The sequence below is a fragment of the Penicillium angulare genome, assembly GCF_028827245.1.
Source record: "Penicillium angulare strain IBT 27051 chromosome Unknown utg000004l_segment0_segment0, whole genome shotgun sequence".
NCBI classification, from domain to species: domain Eukaryota; kingdom Fungi; phylum Ascomycota; class Eurotiomycetes; order Eurotiales; family Aspergillaceae; genus Penicillium; species Penicillium angulare.
Window position 1 is genome coordinate 3,255,084 of NW_026623163.1, and position 27,164 is coordinate 3,282,247.

The 27,164-nt window shown below is 46.6% G+C and overlaps 10 protein-coding genes across 10 annotated transcripts; 4 read left to right on the forward strand and 6 right to left on the reverse strand.

Moving 5' to 3' along the window:
- Positions 1-8: 8 nt before the first annotated feature.
- N7478_005161 (uncharacterized protein) lies at positions 9-3,244 on the reverse strand (the record flags this gene model as incomplete). The annotated part of the gene is made up of 4 exons (XM_056921375.1): positions 9-90; positions 179-1,665; positions 1,731-2,664; positions 2,958-3,244. 4 exons carry the CDS (start codon positions 3,242-3,244, stop codon positions 9-11), a joined length of 2,790 nt encoding a protein of 929 aa, XP_056779412.1.
- Positions 3,245-6,721: 3,477 nt separating this feature from the next.
- Positions 6,722-8,249, reverse strand: N7478_005162 (fungal specific transcription factor domain-containing protein; the record flags this gene model as incomplete). Its single annotated transcript, XM_056921376.1, has 3 exons — positions 6,722-6,753; positions 6,821-8,098; positions 8,168-8,249. 3 exons carry the CDS (start codon positions 8,247-8,249, stop codon positions 6,722-6,724), a joined length of 1,392 nt encoding a protein of 463 aa, XP_056779413.1.
- Positions 8,250-8,910: 661 nt separating this feature from the next.
- Positions 8,911-10,472, reverse strand: N7478_005163 (H(+)-transporting V1 sector ATPase subunit H; the record flags this gene model as incomplete). The annotated part of the gene is made up of 3 exons (XM_056921377.1): positions 8,911-9,523; positions 9,592-10,102; positions 10,178-10,472. The coding sequence occupies 3 exons, from the start codon at positions 10,470-10,472 to the stop codon at positions 8,911-8,913; spliced, it is 1,419 nt and encodes a 472-aa protein (XP_056779414.1).
- A 569-nt stretch (positions 10,473-11,041) lies between these two features.
- On the forward strand, positions 11,042-13,734 carry N7478_005164 (M protein repeat protein; the record flags this gene model as incomplete). The annotated part of the gene is made up of 3 exons (XM_056921378.1): positions 11,042-11,246; positions 11,301-12,733; positions 12,790-13,734. The coding sequence occupies 3 exons, from the start codon at positions 11,042-11,044 to the stop codon at positions 13,732-13,734; spliced, it is 2,583 nt and encodes an 860-aa protein (XP_056779415.1).
- A 292-nt stretch (positions 13,735-14,026) lies between these two features.
- Positions 14,027-15,696, forward strand: N7478_005165 (Zn(II)2Cys6 transcription factor domain-containing protein; the record flags this gene model as incomplete). Its single annotated transcript, XM_056921379.1, has 3 exons — positions 14,027-14,077; positions 14,129-14,659; positions 14,947-15,696. The coding sequence occupies 3 exons, from the start codon at positions 14,027-14,029 to the stop codon at positions 15,694-15,696; spliced, it is 1,332 nt and encodes a 443-aa protein (XP_056779416.1).
- A 190-nt stretch (positions 15,697-15,886) lies between these two features.
- N7478_005166 (aldo/keto reductase) lies at positions 15,887-17,016 on the reverse strand (the record flags this gene model as incomplete). The annotated part of the gene is made up of 2 exons (XM_056921380.1): positions 15,887-16,554; positions 16,608-17,016. 2 exons carry the CDS (start codon positions 17,014-17,016, stop codon positions 15,887-15,889), a joined length of 1,077 nt encoding a protein of 358 aa, XP_056779417.1.
- Positions 17,017-18,319: 1,303 nt separating this feature from the next.
- Positions 18,320-19,500, reverse strand: N7478_005167 (fungal specific transcription factor domain-containing protein; the record flags this gene model as incomplete). The annotated part of the gene is made up of 2 exons (XM_056921381.1): positions 18,320-19,039; positions 19,090-19,500. The coding sequence occupies 2 exons, from the start codon at positions 19,498-19,500 to the stop codon at positions 18,320-18,322; spliced, it is 1,131 nt and encodes a 376-aa protein (XP_056779418.1).
- Positions 19,501-20,945: 1,445 nt separating this feature from the next.
- Positions 20,946-21,626, forward strand: N7478_005168 (GNAT family N-acetyltransferase; the record flags this gene model as incomplete). Its single annotated transcript, XM_056921382.1, has 1 exon — positions 20,946-21,626. The coding sequence occupies one exon, from the start codon at positions 20,946-20,948 to the stop codon at positions 21,624-21,626; it is 681 nt and encodes a 226-aa protein (XP_056779419.1).
- A 195-nt stretch (positions 21,627-21,821) lies between these two features.
- Positions 21,822-22,945, reverse strand: N7478_005169 (uncharacterized protein; the record flags this gene model as incomplete). The annotated part of the gene is made up of 3 exons (XM_056921383.1): positions 21,822-22,382; positions 22,458-22,814; positions 22,895-22,945. The coding sequence occupies 3 exons, from the start codon at positions 22,943-22,945 to the stop codon at positions 21,822-21,824; spliced, it is 969 nt and encodes a 322-aa protein (XP_056779420.1).
- Positions 22,946-26,243: 3,298 nt separating this feature from the next.
- On the forward strand, positions 26,244-26,983 carry N7478_005170 (uncharacterized protein; the record flags this gene model as incomplete). The annotated part of the gene is made up of 2 exons (XM_056921384.1): positions 26,244-26,679; positions 26,739-26,983. The coding sequence occupies 2 exons, from the start codon at positions 26,244-26,246 to the stop codon at positions 26,981-26,983; spliced, it is 681 nt and encodes a 226-aa protein (XP_056779421.1).
- Positions 26,984-27,164: the final 181 nt, after the last annotated feature.

Here is a 27,164-nt window from a genome sequence, read left to right on the forward strand (position 1 = left end):
AACTAAACTTAGCCCATCAGAGCTCGGAGCGTTTCGCGCTCGGCCTGAATGTCAACTTGTAGTTGGCGTGTTTGGCGCAATGCCTCGTCCCTGGAAGCGAGCGGGTTAGTCTCCGCATTTTCCGAAACACGACCAGTCATATAGATAGGGCTCGGGAGAAAAAAAAATCAAAACATACCTGTCAGATTGTAGTTGGGCCACATCAACCTGTGCGCGATTCATTCTTCCGATCACTTCTTCCATCTCCATGTCGGCGTCGCGAAGGTTCTTTTCGAGGTCCTTCACTCGCTTCTCAAACCTGTCAATTTGCACGACTTCGACGAGTGGCATTCCATCGCCGCTGGTGGTCTTGTCCAACTGTGGTGAACGAGTGCTGAATGGTGTGTTTTGGGGGCGTGGGGAGAGGGCTGCCGCAGTGCGAGCGCCATTCTTCATTCTCATCAGTTGAGCATTGTGGCTGTCTTTGAGTTGGCGAATCTCTTCCTCGTGCTTGCCCATCTCTTCTTCGGTGTACTGCTGCGCAATAATGAGGGAATCCTCGTACTCCTTCATTTGATTTTGCAGATAATTGATGCGCTCAACAGAAAGGTGCTGATCGCGCTCACCCTTGTCAATAGCTGATGCTAGGCGACCGCGCAATGAGTTGTTGACTTGAACTTGCTGCTGGACATTATAGGCCAGTTGGTCAGACCTGTAGATTGAATCGGTCAATTCGGTTGATGGCGCAACGCTACTCTCAGCATGCTGTCGATCGGCTTGCAGTTGCTCATATACAACTTCCAGTGAAGAAGAGTTCGCCATAACCTCGGCGAAGCTTTCTTGGCCATCTTCAGAGCCTTCGGAAGCAGCTAAGTCGTGTTGCTGGAGCAGAACCCGGAGAGAGCTGGTCTCCTGCTCAGCACGGTCAAGATCCATCTTGAGACCCGCCAGGTTCTTCTCGCACTGCCACTTTCCATCCAGGGCATCTTCGGCACGCATACGGAGGTGGTTTATTTCATCGCGCAAGCTTTGCACGTCTTTCTCATAGCCGGGCTTGCGGGGAGAGACAGTCTGTTGGGCGTGTTGAAGTTCGGCATCCATGATACGGGCGCGTTTCTCAAACTCCCGTGCTTGCTGGGCATGGCGATCCAAGAGGCTTCTTAATGTGCGGTGAAGAGCATCACGCTGGGCCTCAATATCCTTGACCTTGTCAACCAGTGATCCTTCACCTCCACTCTCACGATCCTTGTTGACATTCACAGAGTTTGATCGTGATAATGAACCTGACCGCGCTAAACCGCTAGGCTTACGAGCGAGGGAATTCGACCTTGAAAGGCCAAAGGCAGAGTTACGCTTGCTGGCCGCGCCTTCTTCCTCAGCAATAGAGGCAAAGCGCCCACCTTGTAACTGTGCGAGGGATGCATTTTCGACCTTGAGCGCTTCGATCTCCTCCAACAACCGCTGGTTGTCAGAGTTATTGTCTGAAGCTGACGCCTTGCCTTCTCGAAGAAGATCACGTTCATTTCGTAGTTGCTCCAATTCAACTCGCATGGCTGTTAATAAATCTTCAAAGTTATCCTTCGATTGTCGCTCTTCAAGCAGTTTCCGGCGAGTATCTTCAATGGTGGTTTCTAATTCTCGGGTCTTGGATGAGAGATCGGACAAATCCACTCTTTCACGGCGAAGCTAAAGTTCCAAAAAGGTCAGCTAGATTGAATATGAGGATGGTATGGATCCGAGAGAGGCCTTACTTGTTGGACCTGGTTTTCCAAGATCTGTACGTGAGACTCTGACGTAGTTCGCTTGAGTCGTTCTTCTTGGAGCTTTTGTGATAATTGTACTTTCAACTGTGCACGTTCTTGCTCTGCAGCCCGACGAATCTTCCCGATATCATCCTCCATTCGGCCCGCATCAGAAGGGATCCGAACAGAGCTAGTACCAGAATCAGAGAAGTAATCACTCGTACGCCGATTGGACTCAGGTCCCTCTGTTTGAAAGCGCTCAATTAAGTCTTCGAGCTCCATCTCGCGGCGGATAGAGCCGGCTAATTCGGAGCTGATTTCTCGTAATTCATTTTCTAGATCCGCAAACTTGGACGCATACATCACCTCCTGAGCACTCATCCCGCTTACCGAGGGTGTTCTAGCCGGGAGTCCGTAGCTCATGGAGGATTTAGTATCATAAGGAGAGGGTGGTTTTATGGGGACATTGGCCAGAGGAGGCATTGGTGATGGCATGGGGGACCGGCCACCATCGGAGATCTCAGTGCTAGAAGATTCACCACCAGGGGAACTTGCAGTGTTTCCTTTCCAACCGAAGAAGGAGCTTATTTTGTTACCGGGGGTCTTTGGTTGTCTGGGATCTGGACCCATGGGCATGGACATCGATCGATCGTTTATATCAATATGGAGAGGTGGCCGATTGATGGGTGGGTGCAAGGCCATACTCGAGGCACGTCGTTGGGTTGGAGGAGGCGAGGTCAGGACGGGTATAAAAGGCTCGCTCACTAGACGACTATGGAGGGAAGATGGGGTTCCATTCGTGAACTGGTGGGCGTAGTCGTCGTCAAAGTAGTCGGCGCCTTCTTCGGAGTCGTCGTCGTCCTCAGCGACAGACCTCAGAAATGAGGCAGAGGCAGCGGTATCGATCCGGAGTGGATTCGCTGGGTGTGGTCCACGGGAATATCTGGGGAAGTGGGACGAAGGTAAGTGATAAGTTTTCCAGACTTTGGGTAGACGTCGCAGCATATAGAGGCCATGTCACCATGAATCCTTCGATCAATGGTTTGGACCAGGCCTGTTCTTTTCTTTGGTGGACCAGTGATTTTCTTTGTTCCGCGGTGATTGGGCCAACCATGCGTTCCAAAAGAAAAAAAAGAAGCCAGAAGGAAGGGAAAAAAGTACGCAAAGAGGAGAAAGAAAAAAGGGGAAAACGGGTGCGGCCATTTGACACCATTGGGGATATGGCTCCACGCATACCTGAGTGAATTCCTTGGCGGTATAAAGGAGTCTTCTTCTTTGTCGGCGTTGTCGTCGTCGCGGTCGTCTTCGTAGGAGGAGAACAGGGAGGTCGGACTAGCAGGGGTATGAATGGGAGAGGAGTGGTCGGGCTCCTCGAAGTGGTCGGAGTGATCAGAGTGATGGTCCTGGTTAGACAGGGGAGAGTTCAAAGCGATAGCATGGTTTGGTAGAGGCTTCCTCTTGAGAATTAAAGGCGGGGAATTGATAGCAGAAGCGGGAACGCCGCCAGACTGGAGGGACGCCATGGTCAGGGTATATCTAAATAAGAGCCATCGATCGACAGACTATCATGCCGAGAGTCGCACGGGTAGAGGAATGGCACGCGCCAATGGCAGACCAAAGAGGAAAGGATGCTTTAGGGGGTAAAAAGAGGAGCAAGTGATAATCGGGGAGGGAGGGAAAAGGGAGATGGTTTGGTAAATCATGAAAATAATAATATAATTAAAATCAAACGAATAAATTCTAAATTATCATAAACCGTAAAGCATAAAATGATAATAAAAAGAGAAAAAAAGAGAAAAAGAAAAAGGAAAAAGGAGAAGAGAAGTCTAGTTCCACTATGGAGTCACTATGGAGTCGTGCTGCCATGCAAGTGATTGGCCAATCCGCTACAATCAGTCTACTGGTGTCAACTAGCGCCGCCAAGGAATACGCTCTGGCCGTGATCGACACAAGAACGTGATGGTCTTGGACAGTCTTGGACAGCGCGTCCAACCTTGTAGATGAGATACTGTAGTCTTTGTATGAATATTTTATTCTATTCTACTTTATTATATTATACTGTATATATGTTGGTAAGACACATGACTGAAACTGTTCATGACCAAAGTCTCTCCACTGTATCATATAAATAGAAACTGGCTTCAATAGTTTGCCTGTCAATGAACTCCAAGTTCCCCTTGAATCTGGTTGGGTCCGGACCCGCGCTAGTGACAGGGGGCGTTGGCTGTTCAGGGGTTGGACGCGGGATAAATCTTAAGTTTCCCCCTGGTACCTAGATGTATCCCTCCACCCTGCTTAACACCTAGAAGTACTTCCAAGTACCCGCCCGATACTCCCCTGCTCCCAAGGAGGTTCGTTCTCCGCATCTATGCAAGGTTCCTACCAATGCTCTATGTAGAGAGTATAGACGACAAGTTATGCAAACTTGAACCTTGGAACCTTCTACCTTGGAAGAATCCTGAAGTACGTACCCCGTAAGCATCGTATACATTCAAATGATCTTCTTCAGGTTCCAAGGTTCGCTACACTTACTACTTATAAATCCCATCTATATGATCATCAACCTATAACTATTTATGAGTATTAATTGTGGGTAGCGAACTTAATTCTCTCCTTCTCCTCGATATTCATTCACGTTTTAGATTAAGGGGAACTTTTCTCTATGGCAAACCCTCTCAAGAGGGTACGTAAACCTCCGTTCCTATCGCCCCATCGTGGATCCCCATCGTGAGCTTGAACTCTTCTCCGCCCCTTTTTCTCGCTGAACTGTTCCCCTTTCGGTCCATGTTTCCATCCTAAATGCCGACTCAGATACCTATTTACTAGTCCCTTCGCCTACCTTTCCCACCTACGCAACTCAGAACGTGCGCTCTCCCTCTCGTTTTTCTAACTGTAGTACAGTAGTGCGTTCGTGTGCCGTGTGCAAACCACCAATCATCACCCCGGCCTCTACTCTGGCGTCTCGCCCGGGCACTCAGGCCAGCGCGTGGCCCGCCACTGTTTCTTCAACAGGCAAGGTGCATCCCCTGGGCCCTGTTCCTGTTCCTGCGCATGTCACCTTAAACCTCCTCCACCAATATACTTCCGCCATGGCGCTATCTTTTCTCTCCATACACGGCAACTTACTCCATCACACCAGCTTGCAAACTTGCAAAGATGCGCTCATCGTCAGCTCATCATCTTGGAAAAGCTGAAAATTGTAACCCAAATTGTACACTCATTTCCAAATCGGGATCATACTAACCACCCCGTGTCTTGCTTGAAATCACTGAATCACTGATTCTTCACATCTAAACTTCGGCTAACCATCCAACCGATCCATTCTAATCCAACTGCAGTCTTGGCCCAGCCTTTGACCCATTTTTGAGACATGGGGTACAGTCCTATCGTCCACCGCCTCCGAGTCCACCGTCACGGCGCTACAATCGAAATGTCTCGGCAGCTCCTGAAACCAACCATGCAGAACATTCCTGTTCTTCCTGGTGGGGTGTCCGCGTCACAATCCAGACCAAGTCTGGACCTAGCGTGGCGAGACTGATGTCTTTTACTCTTACTTTTTCTTTATGTTTACTTTTTCTTTATGTTTACTTTTTCTTTACTTTCACTTTTTCTTTACTTTTACTTTTTCTTTCTCTTTTTCTTGCTTTGCGCCAACGCGCAATGGGGCCCATCCGTGCGGTATCCACTTTAGGATGACAGCGCTAACTAGCCTGCCGGCCAGGTACCTTTGTCTTCTTGGCTAGCTCTTCAAATAAATAGGAGTAATATGAGTAATATGAATAAGACTTGATTTAAACATGATTGAATAAATCATGTCTGTGTGTAACACATACTTCACCCTGGGCGGTTAGCTGTTTGAGAAATAAATAGCTGTAAGCGTCGTGGATGGGTCTAGTTTCCCGGATATAGCGGCTACGGCACTTCGGTCTTGCAAGGATATTGATAGGGCTGCTTTAGGGGTTCCACCTTGTCCTACCGTTGATAATGTGGCTGCTATAGAGCTGAGATTATTGAATCGCTGGGTTAAATACGATTGATCTATCTAAATGGCTTTTAGGGTGCCCAGGTGTGGTTGCTCTGCAAATCAGAGCACATGCTGTAGCTGCCCGTGGCTTTGGTAGAGAGCTCAGGCTGTTGACACACATAAGTACGAGGCATAATTCTATGTTGCACTGTCTGCTATAATGGGTTATACATACTATATTTGCGCCGCGAGCACTATCATTATCTAGACTCAAATGTCCACGGGTAAGTAGGGGCTCATTTATCAGTTTCAAGTTATACATGACGCAAGTACGTGGTTTGAGATAAATAAATTTAGATAATTTACAAATATACATATGTACCATTAACAAAACCACAACTGATTCAGATCTTTGTGGAATGTACTTTCTCATAACCTAGACCGGCCTCTATCCATTCTACTACTTAGTAGGTACCTGTGGATCTTTTTACTGTTAGAGATACTATCTTTGACTAGTACTAGTTATCCAGTGGTACCTCCGTATATAGATAAAAGATCAAATATTTTCAAATCGCTCTGGACCCTTGTTTGATTAATTTCCAAATATTCGGCTTTTTTTACTATAGTTGAGATCCTTGCCCTTCGATCTATTTTGAGGTCTGTGGCGGTTGGCTAGATGCATATAGTTGAAAGCCCTGATATTGAGTGGACCTCATGTCTATTTATAACTTGAATTCAAGCCCTGTCGGAGATAGGTACTACTATTCGCGCCCCATCTAAACCCCTTAAGCATTAAATTGACCCCTAATACAAGAAGCTTGGAAGTTGCTAGAGTTCTCCGGTGCTAGAATATATGCGTGTGTATATTGAATTTTTATTCATTGATCCTATATCACAAGGCGCCTATCACACCATACGCTACAGCTTGAAACACGATATATAGAAAAAACAGAAAACAAGACATATAATCTCAGTCCCCCCACCCTTTAAGCATTGCTCGTTGCACATGACACATATCGACAGGCTTTACTTAAGCCTAGTAAGGAATGAAATCAAATCTCATGCGGTCTATATCAACTTGTTAGTAATGCAACTAGGAATATTTGAATACAAGTATGTATTTCTGGAGTCTTACCAAGGAAATGGTTCCAGTTCTCATCTTCACTAAGTTGATTGGCCCAATACTGCTCGAGAAACTTCAAAGACTGAAGCACATTGGGAATTCGAACGGTTTCATGTAAAGATGCGAGTAACCTTCGCACCGTGTCGCGATCTTCACCGCGCGCTTCACAACCAGCAATAAATAGCGGCGTCGTAAGCATTACCCACGGGCTGAGACCAGATGACGGGCCAATTGACGCTGTACAATCCAATATACGCTTGACCGAATGTTGCACTTCAAACGACGTAGTTGGTGTTCTGCGAAGTCGGCGATGGATCTGTATAAGCGCACTGTGTTGAAATGCTTCATTGCAGAGCGCAAGCTGGTTGACACTTTCCTCTGTTAACCCTGCGGCAACATCGGGATATAACGAGGGCTTTGAATTCGCACCGCGGTCCATAAGCTGTCGTATAGACATCTCTAGTAACGCAGCATCATCCTCAGCGTTATTTCCAATCTCCCCCTCGACGAACCCCTGCGCCGCCTCTGCCTCATGATTGCGCCAGGCAGCAGCGCCAATCTGTCGAAACACAGCGGCAAGATCCACCGTAAATCCCCAGTAGTCATCCAGGTAATCTGGTGACTCTCTTTGACTTGCTAGACCTGAGGATACAAAGTCTATATTATCGCCGATTGGCGGGCCATTGCCCGTTAACGCGGTCAATGATACAATAGACCAATACCAACGATCCAAGTATCGACGGAATCCATGCCCTGACGCAGGCGAGTTTTCTTCTCTATCTGTGGTTTTCATCAGTGCCCGCGCGCCTTCTATATGCGCTCTCCAAGAATGTGGATTGATAGCCCCAGAATGAATCTCGGCTAGACAGAGTGTCCGCGCAGTCGCCACCAACGCCTCAGAGCCCTTGACCGATGGATCTTGTAGTTCCTTGCGGAAATGTTCTAAGCTTAGAGCCATGTACCGCGCTATATCCGGTGCTGTTTTCACACTCTCAGACTGATTATGTAGAGCCTGGAAATGTATAGCTGATAGTGCTGTAGTGGCGTAGAGTAATGAGGGAGTTTGTAGAGCCATGGGGACAAGCATCCGACAGATATCCTGCTGCATCCCGGAATGGCACGCTGTGATCTGAGATGCATCATTAATGAAATGGTGAAGTAGCGCTTTCTGGTCGGGCGATAGGGAAGAGAAGGGATCGACGGCTTGTGTGAGGGCGAGATCTGTTGAACCTGACTCCGAGAGGTTGGACTTGGACTTGGTAGTGTAGATGAATTCCCCTGGGGAATATTCTGCAGGCTGTTAGCGCGCGTTCGATCTGCGAAAGGGCCTCTGATAATTCCTTGTCATCTAAAACATACCTAGTCTTTGCATGCCTCCCTTGTCTACGCAGGCGCCAAATCGCGATCGTGAAAATGCCCGTCCTCCCCACTGCAGCTGCATTGCATATTTGCACTGAACACTAGCGCTCGAGCACCGACCGCATGTGGGTCTCTGTTCATCACATTTTTGGCGGCGCGATTTACATCTTGTACAGCCTGTAAACGATCTCGACATTGGGTGCTGGAGGGGTGTTTTGAAGTGGAGTGTGATTTTCTCCGGTGGACAGAATTTTTGCGGGGAAAGAGTAGACCTCCCCCAAAGTCTCGTGGCAAATTTGGGCGGTTCCGGGGAACCTCCTTAGTGGTTGATGAGTAGTTGGGGATCAGATAAACTTTGGACCTTTTGAGTTTAACGAGGATTTTTAGGATCTGGTCGAAGAAGTCTTCTCGTTTGTTTTGGACAATTTTTTTTTCTCAAAGTGCAAAGCGTTAGTACATTGAGTCCCGGTAGCGCTATCTCCCCTCGTGAGGGATCCACCGATCAGCGGGCTGTATCAGCGTAGAACTTGCCAATGAGAATATTCGATATGATACTGGAATTCTATTGCACAGGTGGACTCGGAGACGATAAGAGTAATCGGATGCGCTATGGCAATAATACACAGTACATGCCAGAGAAAATATGTGTATATGTTCAACCCAACAACGGGGAAACCTTGAAATCCCTAAAAAAAAGAAAATAAAGGAAACAAATGAAAAAAAAAATAGGGCTGATGCCGCTTCTAGCCGTCAAAGGTATACCGCAACCATTCACCGACAGCGCGTAAGCTCTCCCATCGAACAGACTCATCTGTATCGGCCATTAGTTCCATGATTCGGGTCTTCAGACCAGCGCGTTCCATTTGTGTACGCTTCTCGGGAACCGCTTTCACCAAATGTCCCACGTCATTACAGGCAATAGCCAAAACCTGCTTGTCGTTCTCCCAGCTCTTAGACAAGATCTCAGCCAGTTTCTTGGGAAGAGCACCGTTATTCTCCTCCAGAATCCGACGGGCATTATCCTTCCAAAATGTGACGTTCTTGTGTGGAGGTGACCAGCGTAAATGTCCGGATTGGACTTCTGCGGAATATTCATCAAAGGTGGTCTGGGTTTTGGTGTATTCTTCAAGCATGGCGGACAGCGTTTGGAGATCCTCGAGAAGGTCTTCATCAGTCAAGTGGCGACCGGAAAGCTTGGTCAGTTGAACGGGTAAGCCGACAAAGACTGCCACGGGGAGGAGAGTGGTGCGGTTGTCGGAGAGGAGGTTCAGTAGAGTTGCAAGGAGAAGTCGTGTCGTCTTCTCTTTCTGAGAGATAGATAGTAGATGCGTATAGAGTTGAATTATCTCATAGTTCCTAAAGAAAGGTAAGATGATGTTAGAGACATGGTATTGACCACAGTTGCAGATCATTTAGGAACTTACTCTTGTAATTCCTCACCAACAAGTTCGCTCTCAAAGGTGAGCTGCCACACTACAAGAAGCACTCGGTAGAGGAGCTGAATACCAATACCTCCTGCAATACCAGACTCGGTGCCGCGTGTGCTGCCCGCTGCCCCATTGTCCTTGATTCCCGCGGCAGTGCGAAGAGTATCAACTAAAGGATCCAGGGTTTCTCTGCGATGATTCCAAAAGATCTCACGAGAGCGCTGAGTTCGAAGCAGCTCTGAGAAACCCTGTACACCAATGTCTTGCAGCCCGCTGTCGTGGTTTTTGGTCAGGGTCGAGAGGTAAAGGTATAGCTGTGGAAGAGCTTCATCATCGCGACGCGCAGGCTTGGATGTGCGAACAAGACTGTGGGACACAAGAGCCGTAAGGAAGGTGGAGGTGAGGAGGGGAATAGGGTCTTCGGCATTTGAGGATTGGTGCAAGAATGGAAGGAATGGCTTATACGGTTCAGGGTGGGAAACGAGCGCATCGGCCAGTGAGGGAACGTCTATAAAAGAAAAGCCCATGTTTGTCAGTAATCAGATCACAAGTGTCATTGCATTCCTCGACATCAGCCACATACCGTGAATCAGATCCGAGGCTAACACCAAGATATATTGTACAATATCTGTCCTTCGGGAAGCCGACTCTAAAACACTCTTGCCCTGTGCACCACCAGCAAGCAGACTTGTATAGCCGGAAAGGTCTGCTTCTATTGTCTGAATGCGCTGCTCCTTGCGGACCTTGTCCACGGCCTTGATCTTCTTCAAATGATCATCGGTGATGTTGCCCGCCCGGACGGCACCTTCCCAAGGAATTGGCCGAGCTCGGATATTGTTTTGGAGGGAGCTGAGATACGTGGGCGGATCCAACGACATGGTGATGAGAAGCCCCCAGTAGGATGAGGGACTAGGCCGTGTAGGTTTATAGGGGAGGAGGGGTGGAGGTTTAAGGTAGGAGGGAGAAGCTTGGGGGGATGACGGAAGCTTCTGCCAAGACCGACTGGTCCATCCCAACGGATCGGAGATTCTTGCGTTTCATCGTGTGAGCCTCTCCCCTCTCTTCTTTCCATTCCCTTCTTTTGCTCCATATTCTTTTGCTATTCTTCTTGAAGGCTGCCGATCTCGCCGAGGATATTGAATTAACCTTCTTTATAATCCTTACACGTTGTGCGACGCCGATTTGGCAACGTAGTCGGTGGCTTGTACTTCCCGTCCTTAGCTTTAAATTCGACCTTCGATTTTCCGTTTTCAACCTTGAGCCTGTCAATTTCATTGCCTTGTACTGGCCACGATGAATTGACATCTACATACACTGCGTACTTATCATCCCATTTTCGAATTCCGATCGTTGTCGAAGCGCAGCCCCCGCCGAACCCCATGCAAAGTGAACACAAAGCGTCCACAGCCCCATAGTCCGAGTCGCATTATCTTCCGCGTCCGATACCATGGCGCAAAATCCCCAAAACCCTACCAAGCCCAAATGGGGCGTAGGGTCTCTCTTTCAGCAGGCAGTGGCAGGTGTCGAATCTCGATTGGATCATATTCTGCTGGACGAAGAAGAAAGACAGAAAAACGGGGGTGCGAATGCCAACGCGAAACCGCAAGATAATGAGACCAAAAACACGCCTATTACGAGGTCTCCAGCTGGCTGTAGGGATATCACATATAAGAATTGGACGTAAACTTTGCTAACCCGGCTTATAGCCATCTCCCGTAGTGCCTCAAATGCGCGAAGAAACGACCGGCTCCAGGAGCGCCTAGCGCGTGCCATGGTCAAGTCTAATGCAGGGAATTCGATATCACAATCTTCACCGAGCCGCTCTTCACCAGCTGCTAGCCCGAGACCAAGCAGCGACATGCAACAGAGCATAGACGTTGACTCTAATCACGCATCATCGATTGCCGAAGACACCATAACCTCCGAAGTAAATGCGCCAAGATACAGCCATGACTCCGATATATCGAATCGGATATCTACAGAAATAAACATTGCGGAATCACTTCCGCGGGCTTCAAACGACATGGGTGAACAGCCTACGAGTCTTGAAAACGCGACCGAGGAACCTGAGCAGTCGTCAAAAATAGAAGAGCCACCAAATAGCGAGCAATTGGAAGCCCGTAACTCAATCGACAGCGCACATATCAACGTGAATATTTCCGGGGAAATCGACTCTGATGTCGACAAATCCCCCGAGGCTCAGCGACAAGACGAGATACACGAGTATATTGAACGCATTGATGCACTTCAGTCTAAGCTGAAGTACCTCGCCAAGGAAGCAGCTGAATCTGCTAAGAATGCTGCCGCTAGTGCCTCACCAGGGAGTGCCAACAAACAATTACTGGAAAAGGACGAAAAGATTGCTTTGCTTCTTGAGGAAGGACAGAAGTTGTCCAAGTCAGAGATGGACCACCGCACGGCCATTAGAAGGCTTCGTCAGCAGCTCGCCGACAACAGTAAATCCCAGACGGACATGAAGAAAAATAACGAGAAGATGGAACGAGATTTGGCCAATTCGGAAGCTCGAGCAAAGCGAGCCGAGGCCGCAGAAAAGAGAGCAAATGACTCTCTGTCAACGCAGACCAAAACTACTAAAGACTTCGACGCTGTCTCAAACGAACGTAATGCGCTCAGCCAAACAGTCTCTGAAATGAAGGCACAATTAAGTCGAGCTTTAGCCCGAGCAGAAGCTGCTGAGACTAAAGCTCATTCGGACGCGCTAGATCAAGAGAAGCGGAAAACAGATGAGCTTGAAGAGGAGTTGTCGACTTTGAAGATCGAGCGCGATATTAGTGAGGAGAAGGCGAAGAAGGAAATTGCCGAATTGAAAGAGAAGGCCAACCAGGAGAGAGAACGTGCTCGTATGCTTGAGACGGAGTTGAAGGGCGAACAGTCAGTACTGGAAAGCAAAATGGAAAGCCTTCGAACACGGGCCGAAGAAGCCTCCTCCGGTGCGACTGGAGAGACCCAAGCCAAGCTTCTGCGACAAATCGAAACCCTGCAGACTCAGTACTCTGTAGCTAGCGAGAACTGGCATACTTTGGAGGGCTCTTTACTTTCTCGACTGGCGAACGTAGAGAAAGAACGTGATGATTTGGGCCGAAAGGAAGCGGAATTACGGAAGAAGATTCGCGAGCTGGTAAGAATATACGTCCCTTTCCTCCAGGATTGACCAGTTTACTTACCATGATATAGAACCTCAAAACCAAGAAACTAGAAGAAGACGCGGAAACTGCCAGAGAGGGAGAGCTAGAAATGAAGAATACACTGGAGGAGCGGACCGGGGATTTGCAGAAAATACAATTGAAAATTGACAAGGCAGTCGAAGACCAGGCCGCTGCTCAGAAAGAGCACGCGGAGCAGAAGAAGGCGTGGGATGCGTCGTGGGCGCAAAAGCTCGAGGAAGAGCGGGTTAAATGGCGGGAACAAGTGAACAGTCTTCAACAACCTCGAGGTGTATCACCTGTTCAGTCCCTACGACGGTCGAGCAACCTGAATCTCGATGCTATACCATCTGGTCTTTCAGATTATCGTCCTCCCAGCCGCCGGTCTTCCACTATGCCCTCAGCCTCACCCGATATAGGGACACCCCCTCGCCAGAACTCCTATCCGGCTTCGATCAACCACGGGACTCTCTCTCCACCTCCAATCAACACAACCACAATTATGGAGACTCCTGCAATCACATTCGAGCCCGATGAGTTCTTCGGGTCTGCCACACCTGCCACACCATCCATGTATGAAGGCACCCAAGCGCCTCCATCGCGCGGCATAAACGATATCATTTCCGAATCGACCGTGGGCGCAGGCCCGTCTGTACAGCTAGTGGAGCGCATGAGTGCTACGGTTCGCCGTCTTGAAAGCGAACGTGCTGGCTCCAAGGATGAACTTGTACGTGTCACTGCACAGCGTGATGAGGCTAGACAACAAGTTGTGGACTTGATGCGTGAACTCGAGGAAAAGAAAACCTCCGATTCTCGTCTGCAAGAGCTCAATGACCAGCTCGCGGAACTAGACCAGCGATACCAGACTACTCTTGAGATGCTGGGCGAAAAGAGCGAACAAGTTGAAGAGCTTCATGCTGATATCGCAGACTTGAAAAAGATATATCGGGAATTAGTGGACAGCACCATGAAGTGAGAGAGATGAGATGTAATTAGATGCATTGCTACCGAGCCTCGGCTTTTTATTTACGTATGCAACCGAATGAGCGTTACTTGCTGTGTATTACAATTGAGAAATCTAAGTTATGTATATAGATCTTTTCAGACAAGCCAATTTATCGAGCTTATTCTAATGTCCATTTCGCCGCCTTATGAAGTTGCCGGGGTTTGTACTGTGGTGCCGGAGTTAAAAAGCACAAACCCCGATCGACCACATCAGCATCACCATCTTTTTAACCTCAGCTGCCCCACTGCACAGTGCAGAGAACATGGTTTTTCCAAGCCCTGCTTGTATGACATGTAAAAAGCGACGTGTGAAGGTACTGAATCATCACTCCAATGGCACTAATAAACTAATTTCCTTTACATAGTGTGATTCCGCACGACCTGACTGCAATCGCTGCCACAAAGCTAATAGGAAATGCGCCTGGCAATCTGACCAAACAGAAGATTGGCCTTTCAGAAGTGAGAATGCATTTGCAGAGGGAAAGCCGCGCCGCCCACGCGCACGCTGCGACAACCAGTGTTTGCAGATTGTACAGTCTCATCAGTCAATTCCGCTTATTACCCTGCCTTCATTGCCACTGGAAGTCTATGCATTGAACTACTGGGTAGCGAACTTCACTTCATGGCCCGGGGATTTGCAAGAAATACAAAGCGAGTATGGCGCCTGTGCACTCCGTTTTTGGGAGGACTCTCGGAAGGATTCAATACTTCGATTGGCTGTTTCGGCCTTTGCATTGGCGAAGTTTGGAAGGGCTGTGCGTTCAAGTGAGGCGCTTAAAGATGCTGGTGTCATTTATGGCAAAAGCATTAAGAGGATGCGCTCGGAGATTATGAATCTATCGAGTGAAATGATTGATCCTTTACTCATTGCTACCTTGTTAATGGCTATCTACGATGTACGACCATACTCAGGATGAAAGACTTACCTGCCAGTCTCATGCTAACCCGACGCAGAATATTATGCACCCGGACAAAGGACAAGGGACTCTTTCCGCTTTGTACTCTGAAGGGAAATCCTTGATACCTAACACTGGCCACTGCAACGGCACTACGGGACTAATACAGCTTCGAGATCAGAAAGGATGGTGTTCGGATTCTTATATAGATCGAGTAGTTCGACGACCAGTTGTCAGTATATCAAATTGTGTTTTGCTAGGTGATATCAACTGACATAACTTACTAGACACGATCTTGTATTATTCGAGGAACTCCAGTCCCCGAGTGGCTCCAAAACCAAGCAATTGATACCGAAGACCCGGTCGCAATGCTTGATCATCTATACGTCCAACTGGCCCATGTTCGATCTCAGTATTTGGGGTTTCAACTAGAAAACACGGAGTCTCACATTGAACAACTGGATGCTCTTATCACAGAAGCCAAAGAGCTACAATTTGCCTTTGAAGATTGGGTCCTTTCAGTTCCCGACCAGTGGAAGTTTTCGGTCATTGAGTTCAAAGATACTGGTAATCTTAATTCGCGCAACGCTATATATGGAGACTATTATCATATATACTCGACAATGGAGCACGCGACTATCTGGAATCGATACCGTGCTGCCCATATGATTGCTAGCAGCACTTTCATACGGGTTCTGCTCACAATGTCTGCGATATTGCCCGAGGATCAAACATTGGCTGCCAGGGTCCAAGAACAAATGTCTAAAATTGAGTCATTGGTCTCTGATATGTGCTGCAGTATTGCATTCTTTCTCGTAGCGGGTAAAGACAAGGGCGCGGGTGATTTGAAGCTGTTCCATAATGAGCTAACACCAATGACAGCTACTTTGTTAGCTTGGCCATTAACACTGGCTGTCAGCACTAGTTTTGCACCAACGGAACAAAAACAGTGGATAGGAGAAAAGATCCAGCTTATATCTGCCGCTTTGGGGACAAATATACTGGGTGCAATTCCGAAAATGACCACGGCCTTTTGAAAGAATTAATTTCAACTAAAACAGAAGTGATTTCTTCTTTTCTCTCTTTTGCTCTACAATTCAAGATTGTAGCTAGAAATGAACAATTAATTATACGGTAATTAAATGGGAAGAAATCAGGAGTGTATCCAACTAATGGTTATATTAATGTCCAGAGTAGAGACTGGGTATTTATCATAAATAAATCACCCTAAAAATGACCAGCTACCGGTCTGGCTTCATATGGCTCCTCAAGGTACTTCACCTCTTCGTCTGTCAGTGTTTTCCCTTTTAGACCACCCATGTCTTCCACCCTATCAACTGAAGTGCAACCAACAATTGGAATAGTCCCTTTACTCGTGAGCCATACCAGAGCGACATGGCTCATATTCCACCCCTTTTGGTTGGCCACAGTTTCAACGCGACGGATTATAGCCTTGTCGCCTTCAGTCATAGACGAATGGTGATAAGATGGGCGCTTGGATCGAGTTGAACTTTCGTCTTCGACGGGGCGTCCCAATCGTCCAGCAAAAAGGGGCGACCAAGGGATAAGGCCGACGCCAGTTTCTTTACAGTAACGATTCATCTCCCGTTCTTCTTCGCGATAGCAGAGATTGTAGTAGTTTTGCATGCTGATGAACTTTGTCCAGCCCTGTTGCTCAGCAAGGAATTGTAGCTGAGCAAATTGTGTGGCCCACATGGAGCTCGCGCCGATATAACGGACCTTTCCTGCTTGAACCAGGTCATGTAACGCCTTCATTGTCTCTTCTGGTGGAGTGAGAGGATCATAACGCTGGATTTGCAACAGGTCGATGTACGTGGTTCCGAGACGGGCCAGTGATTGTTCAACTTGATAGAAGATACCGGACCGGGTCAACCCTGAAGTTATTAGCATGGGTATTTTCCTGTAGTAAGAAATATTTGACGCTCACCTCCTTGATTGGTATAATCCTTAGACTGGTTCATCTGGTCCGCAAACGCGGCACCGATAACGTTTTTCTCTTCGCCCACATGGAATCCACATTTGGTCATGATCACGACCTTTTGGCGCGGGATGTTGAACTTCTGGATAAATTTTCTGATGATCTCTTCACTCTCACCATTGGAATACACGTTGGAGGTGTCCCAGGTATTGATCCCACAATCATAGGCGGCCTTCAAGACTTCCATGGAGGCTGCTTCATTGAGGAGCCAAGGTGCCACTGGCTGCGGTGTGCCGAACGATAATGCGCCCAATATAGGCAAAGAAACTCGCAGGCCAGAGGAGCCAACCTGGGAGTACTCGACTTTGGTCTCGTCGACTGACTTTTGGAGAGAGGGCGGCAGTGGAATTCCGTACATCGTGCTGGTGACTGATAGAAGTATGCAGTTCAAGCGGACCCAAGAGATGGATTTGAAGTGTTTGGAGGCAAGTAAGAACTGAAGAAGGGAGAAGGGCAGTTGCGATGTAAATGCAGATGCAAGTATACAGACTACAGACTTGTTGATTCTGAAGTAGAAATATTGATTCCAAGGTTGTAATGAAATGATTGAAAATTGGAGTCAACCATTCTTTTTATATTCATTATTCCTGACCTGGCTGTACCTACTCACGGACTTTGCAGGGCTTTAGGTATCCCAAAAGCCGTCGATTCATACATCTCGCGGGTTTTTCTTAAAGGAGTATAGCGCGAGAATCCTTTAAACTTGGAATTAGAGCTCGCGGGTTTATCCCAATAAGTACTAGCGTGGGTGAGGCATATGGCCCTCACGCGGGACAGTTCGTTGCTTTCTACGAAGAGAAAGAAAACAGCCTGCCCTGGCGGTGGACTGTCTGATATTGAGTGTTGAAAATGCCTTACGAGGTGTTTCGTGAGCCGACCCCAGATCCACGCCGGCTTCCTAAGCCTTGTCAATCAATGATTTCCTCACCCGAAGGGGTTCGCCTGTGTAAGATCATAAAACAAAGGCTTCTCTTATCGATAGTTATAGAAAATAACGCCGTAACTATATGTAATGACACGCAATGTCCAGATTGAATAGTATGGCTAATAGAAGAGAGAAGATGTAACAGATTCAGATTGCTCCGCAGCGTGACTTAAGAGATATCGGGTCCTGAAGGTGATCACGAAATGAATCCCGGCTCTTCTGATTAGAGTATCAGATTTACCGAATCGACTGGTGTTTCCGTGAGCGCAAGCTAGTCTAGCAAACATCTGATCATGAGCAGCCACATGGGAGAGTGCCTGGCTTGGCTTCTGGGCTTATCAGAAGCTCTTCCACTTTAAGGACTTGGCCGTCGATTCGCCCGCAAGACACTCAGCAGTGAGCAAGATCTCGAAACGTATGATAATTTTGGAGTGGAAGAACATGTCCATGATATAATTGCCCAACTATGCAGCAGCACGTGACGAGCTCGGCCCCGGCGATGGAATCCAGTTCAGCAATCATACGAATTCCTTGAGTGGGAACGAGACTACCGAACCAGATGCAAGCCAGCTGTCGAGCACATCTCATTCACGGCCAGACCAGATCTGCATCCATCGTGCCGACGGCAACATGAACGCGCTATTAAGTACTGTTGGATATAAGCCGCCCCACAAGCTGCTTGTCGCAATTGATGACGCCATTTATTCACTTGTCGTAGTATGGTAGGAGGTTTCCATTAATTAGCCGATGCATCATAATCAAGCCATAAAAATGCCGCATCAAACTCATTTGGTATCTCTGGCAAATCTAGTAATCCCATGTCTGCAGGGGGCCTGCTCAAGAAGTCCTGCATCATAGAGCTCTGAAGAACCATTTCTGTCGTGAATTCGCAGTGCTGGAAGTCAAAGGTGGGAGACAACATCTGTGAAACATCGTCCAGGCAGGGTTGGAGCCCACTCCTCTCCGGGCCCAATGCCTCACGGTGTGTTGTTTCTTGAAACGATGAAGCTACATCTCTGGGTTCATCAATATTATTGGGTTCAGGTATATCTTTCAGAGATTCTCTGTTGTTGATGCATCGCTGAACTCGCAAACTGTGTTCGTACAGATCCTTCGCAGCTATGTTATTGGAATCATTGAGAACTTTAAGCATCTCCATGGATGTCTCAAATGCTGCCAAATCATTGTTATGGCCCATAGGCAAGAGACTTGCTATAGCCAAGACTAGTCCCGATGAAAATAGAAATGCCGGGAAAGCGTACCCAAATATGACGAGTGATCCACTTGTCCATTCTTTTAAACATAGTCTTAACGAATATCGTGCAGCGTTAATACATGCCTGGCTCAATGTCATCAATATACGTTTGGACTCTTCATCTAGATGCATGACAGACTGATGCTTTTGGTGCTGATTCAGAAACTTGAGCAGCACAGGCCTGATCGCCAACACGACGCACTTCAAAGGATTAGAATGGTGAGCACGTTTGTCTGGAGATTTCCACTTACATAGTTGAATTGTAAGTGTAAAAGTACTATATGTTTTGAATTCGCTTTATCGGTAAAGATCCTTAGGGATTCTGGAAGAGAGTTGATCCACTGTTGTAAATAAATCAAGATTCGTTGCTCACGCTTCAGGAAGTTTTCGCTCGATTTCTTCTGGGTGTAAATCTCTTTCATCATGCACCCAGTAATCTTTGCCAGCTCTATCGCCGCAATTTGATATGTAACTTCTGAAAATTGTTCGCCGTAATCTTTAAATGTGAAAACTGATGGAAAATCGACATGGATATCATCATCATGGATTTGAATAGGGAATCCCGACTTTGAGCCCCAATAGCGATCGAGGATATAGATTGACCACCATATTCTGATACGATGCTCACGTTCTACAGGGCTCAAGTTTTGGCTGTTAGGCATGTTGATATTTAGCCCAAGACTTAAACCCAGCCTCAGTGCATTGCCTATAAGAAGATAGGCTGAATTGAATCTATTGAGAAACTGGCAAAAGTATGCCTGTAGGATATTAGCATGTACATGGCGATGGAAGGGTGTAGACTAGATGAATATTGTTCTTCGCGTACCAAAAGAAGCAAACTCTCAATATGAATCATGCTAGGCCGTTCTGGAATGATTCGGAGTAAATCCAAGGCTCGGACAAAGTAACTTGTTCCAGGAACCATTGATGAATCTGGAGAGATATGAGGGGCAGAGTAAACCTGTCCTATAGCAAAAAGGGCAAAATATTTGCACTTGATGCTCGCATCATCGAAGCTTCCATTCTGATAAATGGTTTTCAAACCATCTAGTGTTTCTTTTCTCAGAACCAAGTGAAATCCTGGGTTGATGTGACCAAGGGCTGTTTTGATGAGTAGTTGGGCGTAAATAAGGGTCGGCCATTGTGTGTCTATTTCAGCCTGGGATGCCAGCTTTGAATCATGTATATAATTGCGCTGTGAAGCATAAAGTCCTGGTGAATCACTTGGTCTGAGGCATTGGCATAAACGCGTGGCAAAGGCGATACAAGCAGCTTCGTTGATATAAACTGGAAGAGATGAATCTTTTGTTTGAAACCATACTTCTTTATCAACCAGATTAGGTGCTGGAATCGAGTTTGTAGGCTTGGAAGGCCTCGAGTAAGAATTCACACTCGGCTCAATTGATCCTGCTTGGTGGTCATTTTCTCTTCTGGCATGAAGCTCCTGGCTGTCTTGAACAAGCTGCTCCAGGTAGCTTTTATGAGTTTTCAGCGAATTGTCTTCCTATCATATCTCCCGAGAGATGAAAATCGCACCTTTCATCAATTCGAACCTTGCGGTCACGATTGGCGTAACTGCATTGAGCAGCATAGCCAGCTTGTCGGCATCGCGAACATGGCTTCCCTCCAGAACACTTTATTTTTTGCGAATGGCATCGGTAGCAGCTGGCGTGCGTTAGTATCAATAAACCCCATGTGTGATAACGGTTTTCTTACGCAACCGATCTCTTCTGAGATTTCACTACCGCTGACCCATCGATCCGGAGAGAATCTCCTGATGTTGAGAACCTTGAACCTTCAGAGCGCATATCCTTAGCATCGAAGGAGCAAGTTCGACTGTCGAATGTACGTCTGCACTTTATATTCCTTCTCTGATGTGCCGCGAATTAGGACACAAATTAAAACTTCGGCTAATTTTAAGTTTGCCGTAAACAAGTGGAGTTCGCCGACTGCAACCGCGCCGGCATTTTTCAGGCTGGCCGTAGCGTACCACCGATCCTCTACTTCAAGTTCAAGACCAAACGAAGTTAAAGTAAGGACTACTTCATTTATAATTTCGGAAATTCAACCATTTGAATTATCATCGGTCTCATACAGCATTTGAATCATGACAACCAACTACATATATTCATACTTTCGGGTCTCAAAGTTAGACGCAATTCACGACTCCGTTCAGAAATACCGAGGTCTTCGTCTAAAAGCCCTCCAGGCATCTCCCGGCTCATTCGCTTCAACATATGAGACTGAATCTGCATTACCAGAATCTGAATGGATGTCACGCTTAACGGCTCCCGGGCGCGAGACTTTCATTTGTGCTGCAACACTCCATCATAACAGCCCAACTCGATCAGATACCACAGAATGGATTGGTCAGCTTACGCTTCGTGGCCCCGTATCCGCGCAGGACTTCACATTGCCTGTTGAATCTGGGCAACCGGTACAAAAGTTAGATGAGGAGGAGGAACGTTGGCAGATGCTAAGTTTGTTCACACTGTCTGAACATCGTGGCAATGGGCTGGGTACAAATTTGTGTCGGGAGGCCCTCGACTACCTCCAAAATTATCAAAAATGCCCTCAGGCTGTGCAAGTACGTCTTATGGTCAAACCAGAGAACCAGGTCACGGTAAAACTCTATCAACGGCTCGGGTTTGTTAAAGCAGGAAAGTGCACACTTGCAGAGGCCCTTATCGCAAACGGAGATAAACATCTTTTGCCCAGCGATTTAAGCTCTCCCAAATGGTCTACTCGGCAAGGTCTGATCATGATATTTAAGATACTTCGCGAATAATATATATAGAAATGAACGGAGAACTATAGAATCAACTTCCGAATAATTCAAATGCCCTTTGTATATTTAAAGTCTAAGTGAAGGTGGCTAGGGTGCCGCCCCTTTCTCTGTCATAATAAAGCTGGAAAAGATATGGCTCCAACCGTGGACTATATACTGTGTACTAGAAAGAACCGACTGCTAATATGGTCAAATTCACAACTTCTTGCCCAATGCTCTCAGCTTTGACCCCCAGATCCATAGCAGAAATGGCGTGGGTACTCCAAGAGCAATGAACACAAACGCCAGCAAACTATTTCCCCATCCATATCCCAGCTTATCATACATCTGCGGTGCAAAGATCGGGAAGGCGAAGCCACAGATGTTTGATAGCATTCGACCGGCCGCATTCGCAGACGCCGCATGTTCAACTTCATCAAGCAGATATGCTAACATTCCTTGTGCAAGTACAAAACTCCCACATGTATAAATCACGGCTCCAGCATCAACAAGCACCCATGACGTAGCTTTCTCAGCAGACCAGCCATACCAAAATAAGCCAACGGGAACTAATATGACACCGGGTGCAAGAAAAGGGGCCCGAAACTCAGGACTTGTTTTGCCTTCGTTCTTTTCACGAAGTTTTCGGTATATCCAATCCATCGTCGGTCCCCCAGCTTGGGTTGCAATTGTTGTTCCAATTGCGAAGGCAATATAGTTGAGGCTGCTTATTGTTTCGCTCTCATTGTATCGATCGATCCATAAACTGGCGTAAGTCTATAACATTAAGCAATATATTCCAAAGTTCAGAGCTATAATTAAAGAGACAACTTGAACGACTGGTCTATTCACCATGAGCTGTATTGGTCGTAGAATATGAGGCTTCATTTGAATGAACAGGTCCCTGTAGAAGTTTATTCCCCACAGGCTGTGTCTTAGCAATAAAGCATCCTTCCGCTGGGCCAAGGCTTTGCGCCGGAGAAGGGCAGGTGTATAGCATTCAGTGAAAAATAAGATACCAATCAAAGTAATTGCACCCTCGAAGAGTGAGAGAATCCAAAAGGACCACTCCCACCTTAAATTTTGGGAGATAACGCCACCCAGTATAGGTCCTATTGCCGGGCCTAGATACGGGAAGAAGGTTGCGATGGCGAGTGACTTTCCTCGGTGCTCTGCCCGGTACATATCTGTGAGTACAGAAGATGTAAGCTTTGAAGTCAATTTTGATTGTTAGCTCTGTATTATTGCCAAGGAAAATGCTGCGTTTTTCCCAAAGATTCATATCATACCGTGACCCCAACGCTAGTCCCAGATCCAGCCATGAAACGCCCAATAACCATTAGCGCCTTCAGATGCCCAATGGGACAGACCGAACTCCAAAGAATGTACCATACGTTGCAAAAATCCATACTCCTTTGCGGCCGTACATTTCAGAGAGTGCAGCGATGAGGAACGGGGCAAATGCAAGTCCTAGAAGAAAGATAGAAAACGTTATCTGCATCTCGGAGGAACCCATGTTCAGATCTTTGGCAATTGACGATAAAGATGGGGCTATTATACTTGTCGTCATAATAGTAACAAGTTGACCCAGGGAAACAATTATTGCGACCGTCATCTTGCGAGCTGAAGACCAGTCATAGGGATTTCGTGGGTCTCGAGGTCTATCCCATGTGCTCTGTCTTCCATTAATATTCAAGAACATTATTCTGAGTGTATTGGACTTTAAACTCACTCCATGCTTTGTCAATAGTTTAGCCAAAAGATCTTCGTGGTATTTTTGGTCAAGTTCCTCTTTGGTAGACTGTATTGTCGTGTTTGTATCTGATGCGAGCCCTTCCTCGGGCTCCGAGTGGATCGCCATTGTAAGACAGAAAAATAGAAAATAGTTAAAAATTGGCTCGATCACGCTATTTGGAGACTTTTCTGCTCCCGCATATATACCAGTTTCAAATTCAGTCACTATTTCTGTATATGATCGTGTTCTTTATAATCCAGATTGTGCTGGCTCTAAATCCGAGCTCCGCGTGCTCCGAGCCCAAAGCCGATAATCGCCGTCGCACTTAACATGCCGTTTGTAGAAAGTGTCAATCCAAGATACAAGTGTCTATCGTGCCATCTCGGTTGAATAATATCCTTCCTTGGGCATGTTTCACAACCAAAATTGCGAAACCTTGAAATTGTCAACTTCCATCATATCGGATAAGGGACACACACGGACAATAATCATGACCCGACCGTATTTGTCTCTCTTTCTTCTGAACAGTATAAATGTACATATTTACTCCAACTAAGATCCTCATTGCGTCTTTACATTAAAGGAACAATTTTGCTTTCGATTGGATATTGGATGAAGATTGACCAGCGAGGATTTGGACGGACATCCTCGGATCCTTCCGATGTCTGGAAAGAGAGGCTTGGTATATTGACAGCTGATGAGAAGGAGCAGATGGATGATTGTGTAAAGATGAGGCTCAAGGAAATGAGACAAGGGATCATCTTACTTGGGAGCCAGATGATTACACGCGTGATTATCTACAAAAGTGGCCTTTGAATGAGTGAGGGCGCTATGGCTGAATCAGACTCCGCTTATAGATCCCTTCATATCGTGACTTTAGGCTTTCGTTTTCGTTTTCTGTTTCTGTTTCCTTTTTTCTTTTTTTTTTGCAGCTCTTCTGCTGGGAAGAGAGCGAAGCAATATGACAGAAAAAGGCAAATTAATTGTTCACACTCCATCTCCATTGTAGCATAATGTGTAAATTGGCCAGTGCTTGTGGCCCAGGTATAGCTAGCTACGTATCTGCGATCGGAAGGATTTTAATCAACTCGTAAATCCGATTTCCCTAAGTCCGGACCTCTTAGCGCAGCCTGTAGATCGCGGAGCCTGCTCAGTAGGAGAATGCCACCCATGGGCCGAAATTTATCGGGGAGCTTCAAGTATGATTTCTGACAGTTGACAAATCCAGAAGATCGAAGAGTATAAATGGGGTCACAGTATTCTACATTTTCTTGTGGTAGAAGCAACAACCATTGGCCCTCATCCCAAACGCATTGACGAAATTTAATATGGCGACCGTCTCAACCAATCCTTATAATGTGCAAACTTACCTTTTGGACAAAGCCAATATTTATGACACGGTTGTCCGAACAGTATGAAGTCCGACCTTAAAATTTATTAGAGAAATGACTAAAACATACTTTAGGGGCACCTCTTCGATACCTGTACAACTGCATCAACAATAGAATCTGTCTACACGCCTGAAATTTACCTTGATTACCATTCAGTCTTGGGCTTCTCTCCTGAATTTATGTCTAGTGAGGCTTGGGCTCAACGGCTCAATCAAATCCACGAGCCATATGATGAAACGCAGCATCTTGTTCAGTGAGACTTCCATTCCCGGTTTCCCTGACCTGAAGACCGAATTGCAGCTAATTAGACTCGCAACCCATAGAAATATTCTCGTAAATCTCCCCCAGCCCACTGGCCAGCGCATGTCTTTCCGGCCAGAGCGCTGCGAGGTTTTGGCGTATGCGCAGGGCTGGTTCTACAATCGGGACTCAGAGAGATATCCGCGCCAAATGGCGAGACGCCAAGGAGTATGTCAATTTATCAAGGTTCCACTGCCATTTGATTATCATGCTTATCCATTCTTGAAATTTAGGGAAAGTGGAAGCTGGAGGTTGTCAGATTGCAAGAATTGGAAGACAGAGGAGAAAATCCGTGGCGAATCAACCGACAGCAAGTGACTCTAACATGGCAGGACAGAAGCGGGCAGTAGTCTAGACTCCTTGATGGTGGCGGTAAGACCAATACTACTACTAGTACGAGATCATTTCGCGAAACGTTCTTTTTTTCCCGACGTTATTTGAGTATATAGTTAATCGGGTTCAGCAGAGCGCGAATAGAGTCAGTGACTACCGTATCAGTATCCTGCCATGGGCCTATAATTTGAGGAAATCGCACCTCTGACTCTCCCCTCATAGATTTGCTTCTCTGTAGCTATACCATAGATTCTCCTTGCTGCATTTATGATACTTTCGGATTCCTTACATGTCTAATACAGGTATCTTTATTATTTCCCCTCTTTTTCAAATTTCCTCCCCGCAGCGGTTCAGCTCCAACAAGCCCTTCGGCAAAATTTCTCTTTCTCTCCGTGGCGTGCCCTAACCTGGCGATTTCATTTCCCATTTTCACTCACTCGGTCCAATTGTCGCAAATGTATTCAGACAACCCGAGACTACATGGTCTTAAAGTTTCTTTCGCAAGTAATATTACGCATCTTGATCATGTCTGTGCTCAAGCTCAAACTATACTTTCTGAGGGGAACGGGCACTACCTTAAAACTTTTTGTCACAAAAGAAATGGATCAAGTTACCAATCGAGTAGTAATACATGTTTTCAAAGCCTACGGTATCTGAGGCTTACTAGTACTAGCAGTGCCTCCAAGGCTTCATGCTTACCCTAATTGGGACTAGTCGTAGTACAAAAGTACATGCACAAAAGTGGGGGGTGCGAAGTGTCACGTTCAACTTGAAGTTCTCCTGAAAATATATTCGTGTTCACTTATTTGAAGCCCTGGAGCCTTTGAAAAGAAAGAGGAAAACGAAAAAGCAGATCGGAAAGAAATATACTAAGTTACAATGAGTTTCTTCTCTTTGCAGATGAGTAATCTTCTTACAGGAGGTCCGACAGATGCTCAGATATTCCTTTCCCTCGCCCTCCTGGGTCTCGCTTCTCATATGTTCTTTATTCGTCATCGGAACGTCGACCGCTTGGTAGGGATAGGCTTCATGCCATATCTATATGTCCAATTTGGGCTATGGCTGCTTTTGTCCATTCGCAGTGATCCTATCAAGTCAGGGATCTTTCTTTGGCTTGCCAATGCAGCCTTCTACGCACCACTCTTTGCCAGCATCTCTGTCTATCGACTATTTTTTCATCCATTGAAGCCATTCCCTGGTCCTAGCATGGCACGATTAACAACATGGTGGGGAGTTAATAGGCTTGCGATGGGAGAGCAGAGGTACCAACTCCACGATGAGCTACACCGTCAATATGGAAAATTAGTACGGATAGGTAAGTATATCCACATTGATGCTTCGGGCCTGCATACTTATTTAATGTATCTTAATCAGCACCCAATTACTTGTCGATCAATAGCCAGGAAGCTGTTGCGATTATTTATGGCCCTGGTACCAAGTGCGAGAAGTCAAATACATTTTACGGCTTGCGGGATGCAAAAAGTCTACAGCTTGAGGCGGAATTCACGAAACATCGAGCTCGCAGACCAGCGTGGGACAAGGCCTTGAGCGCCAAAAGTATGTACATACGACATGAAACAAAAACATCTGATTTAAAATATTCTCTAGAAGCTGACTAGCCCGTTAAGGATGTGTGGAATATCTCCCCAAGGTATATCGCCTGACCGATTTGATGATCGACTGTATCGCCAAAGCAGACGGGAAAGATGAGAGAGGCGTTCTTATCAATCACTGGTTGAAGTGTTTTGTATTCGATATGGTGGGCGATTTGGGATACAGCAAATCATATGGATGTCTAGA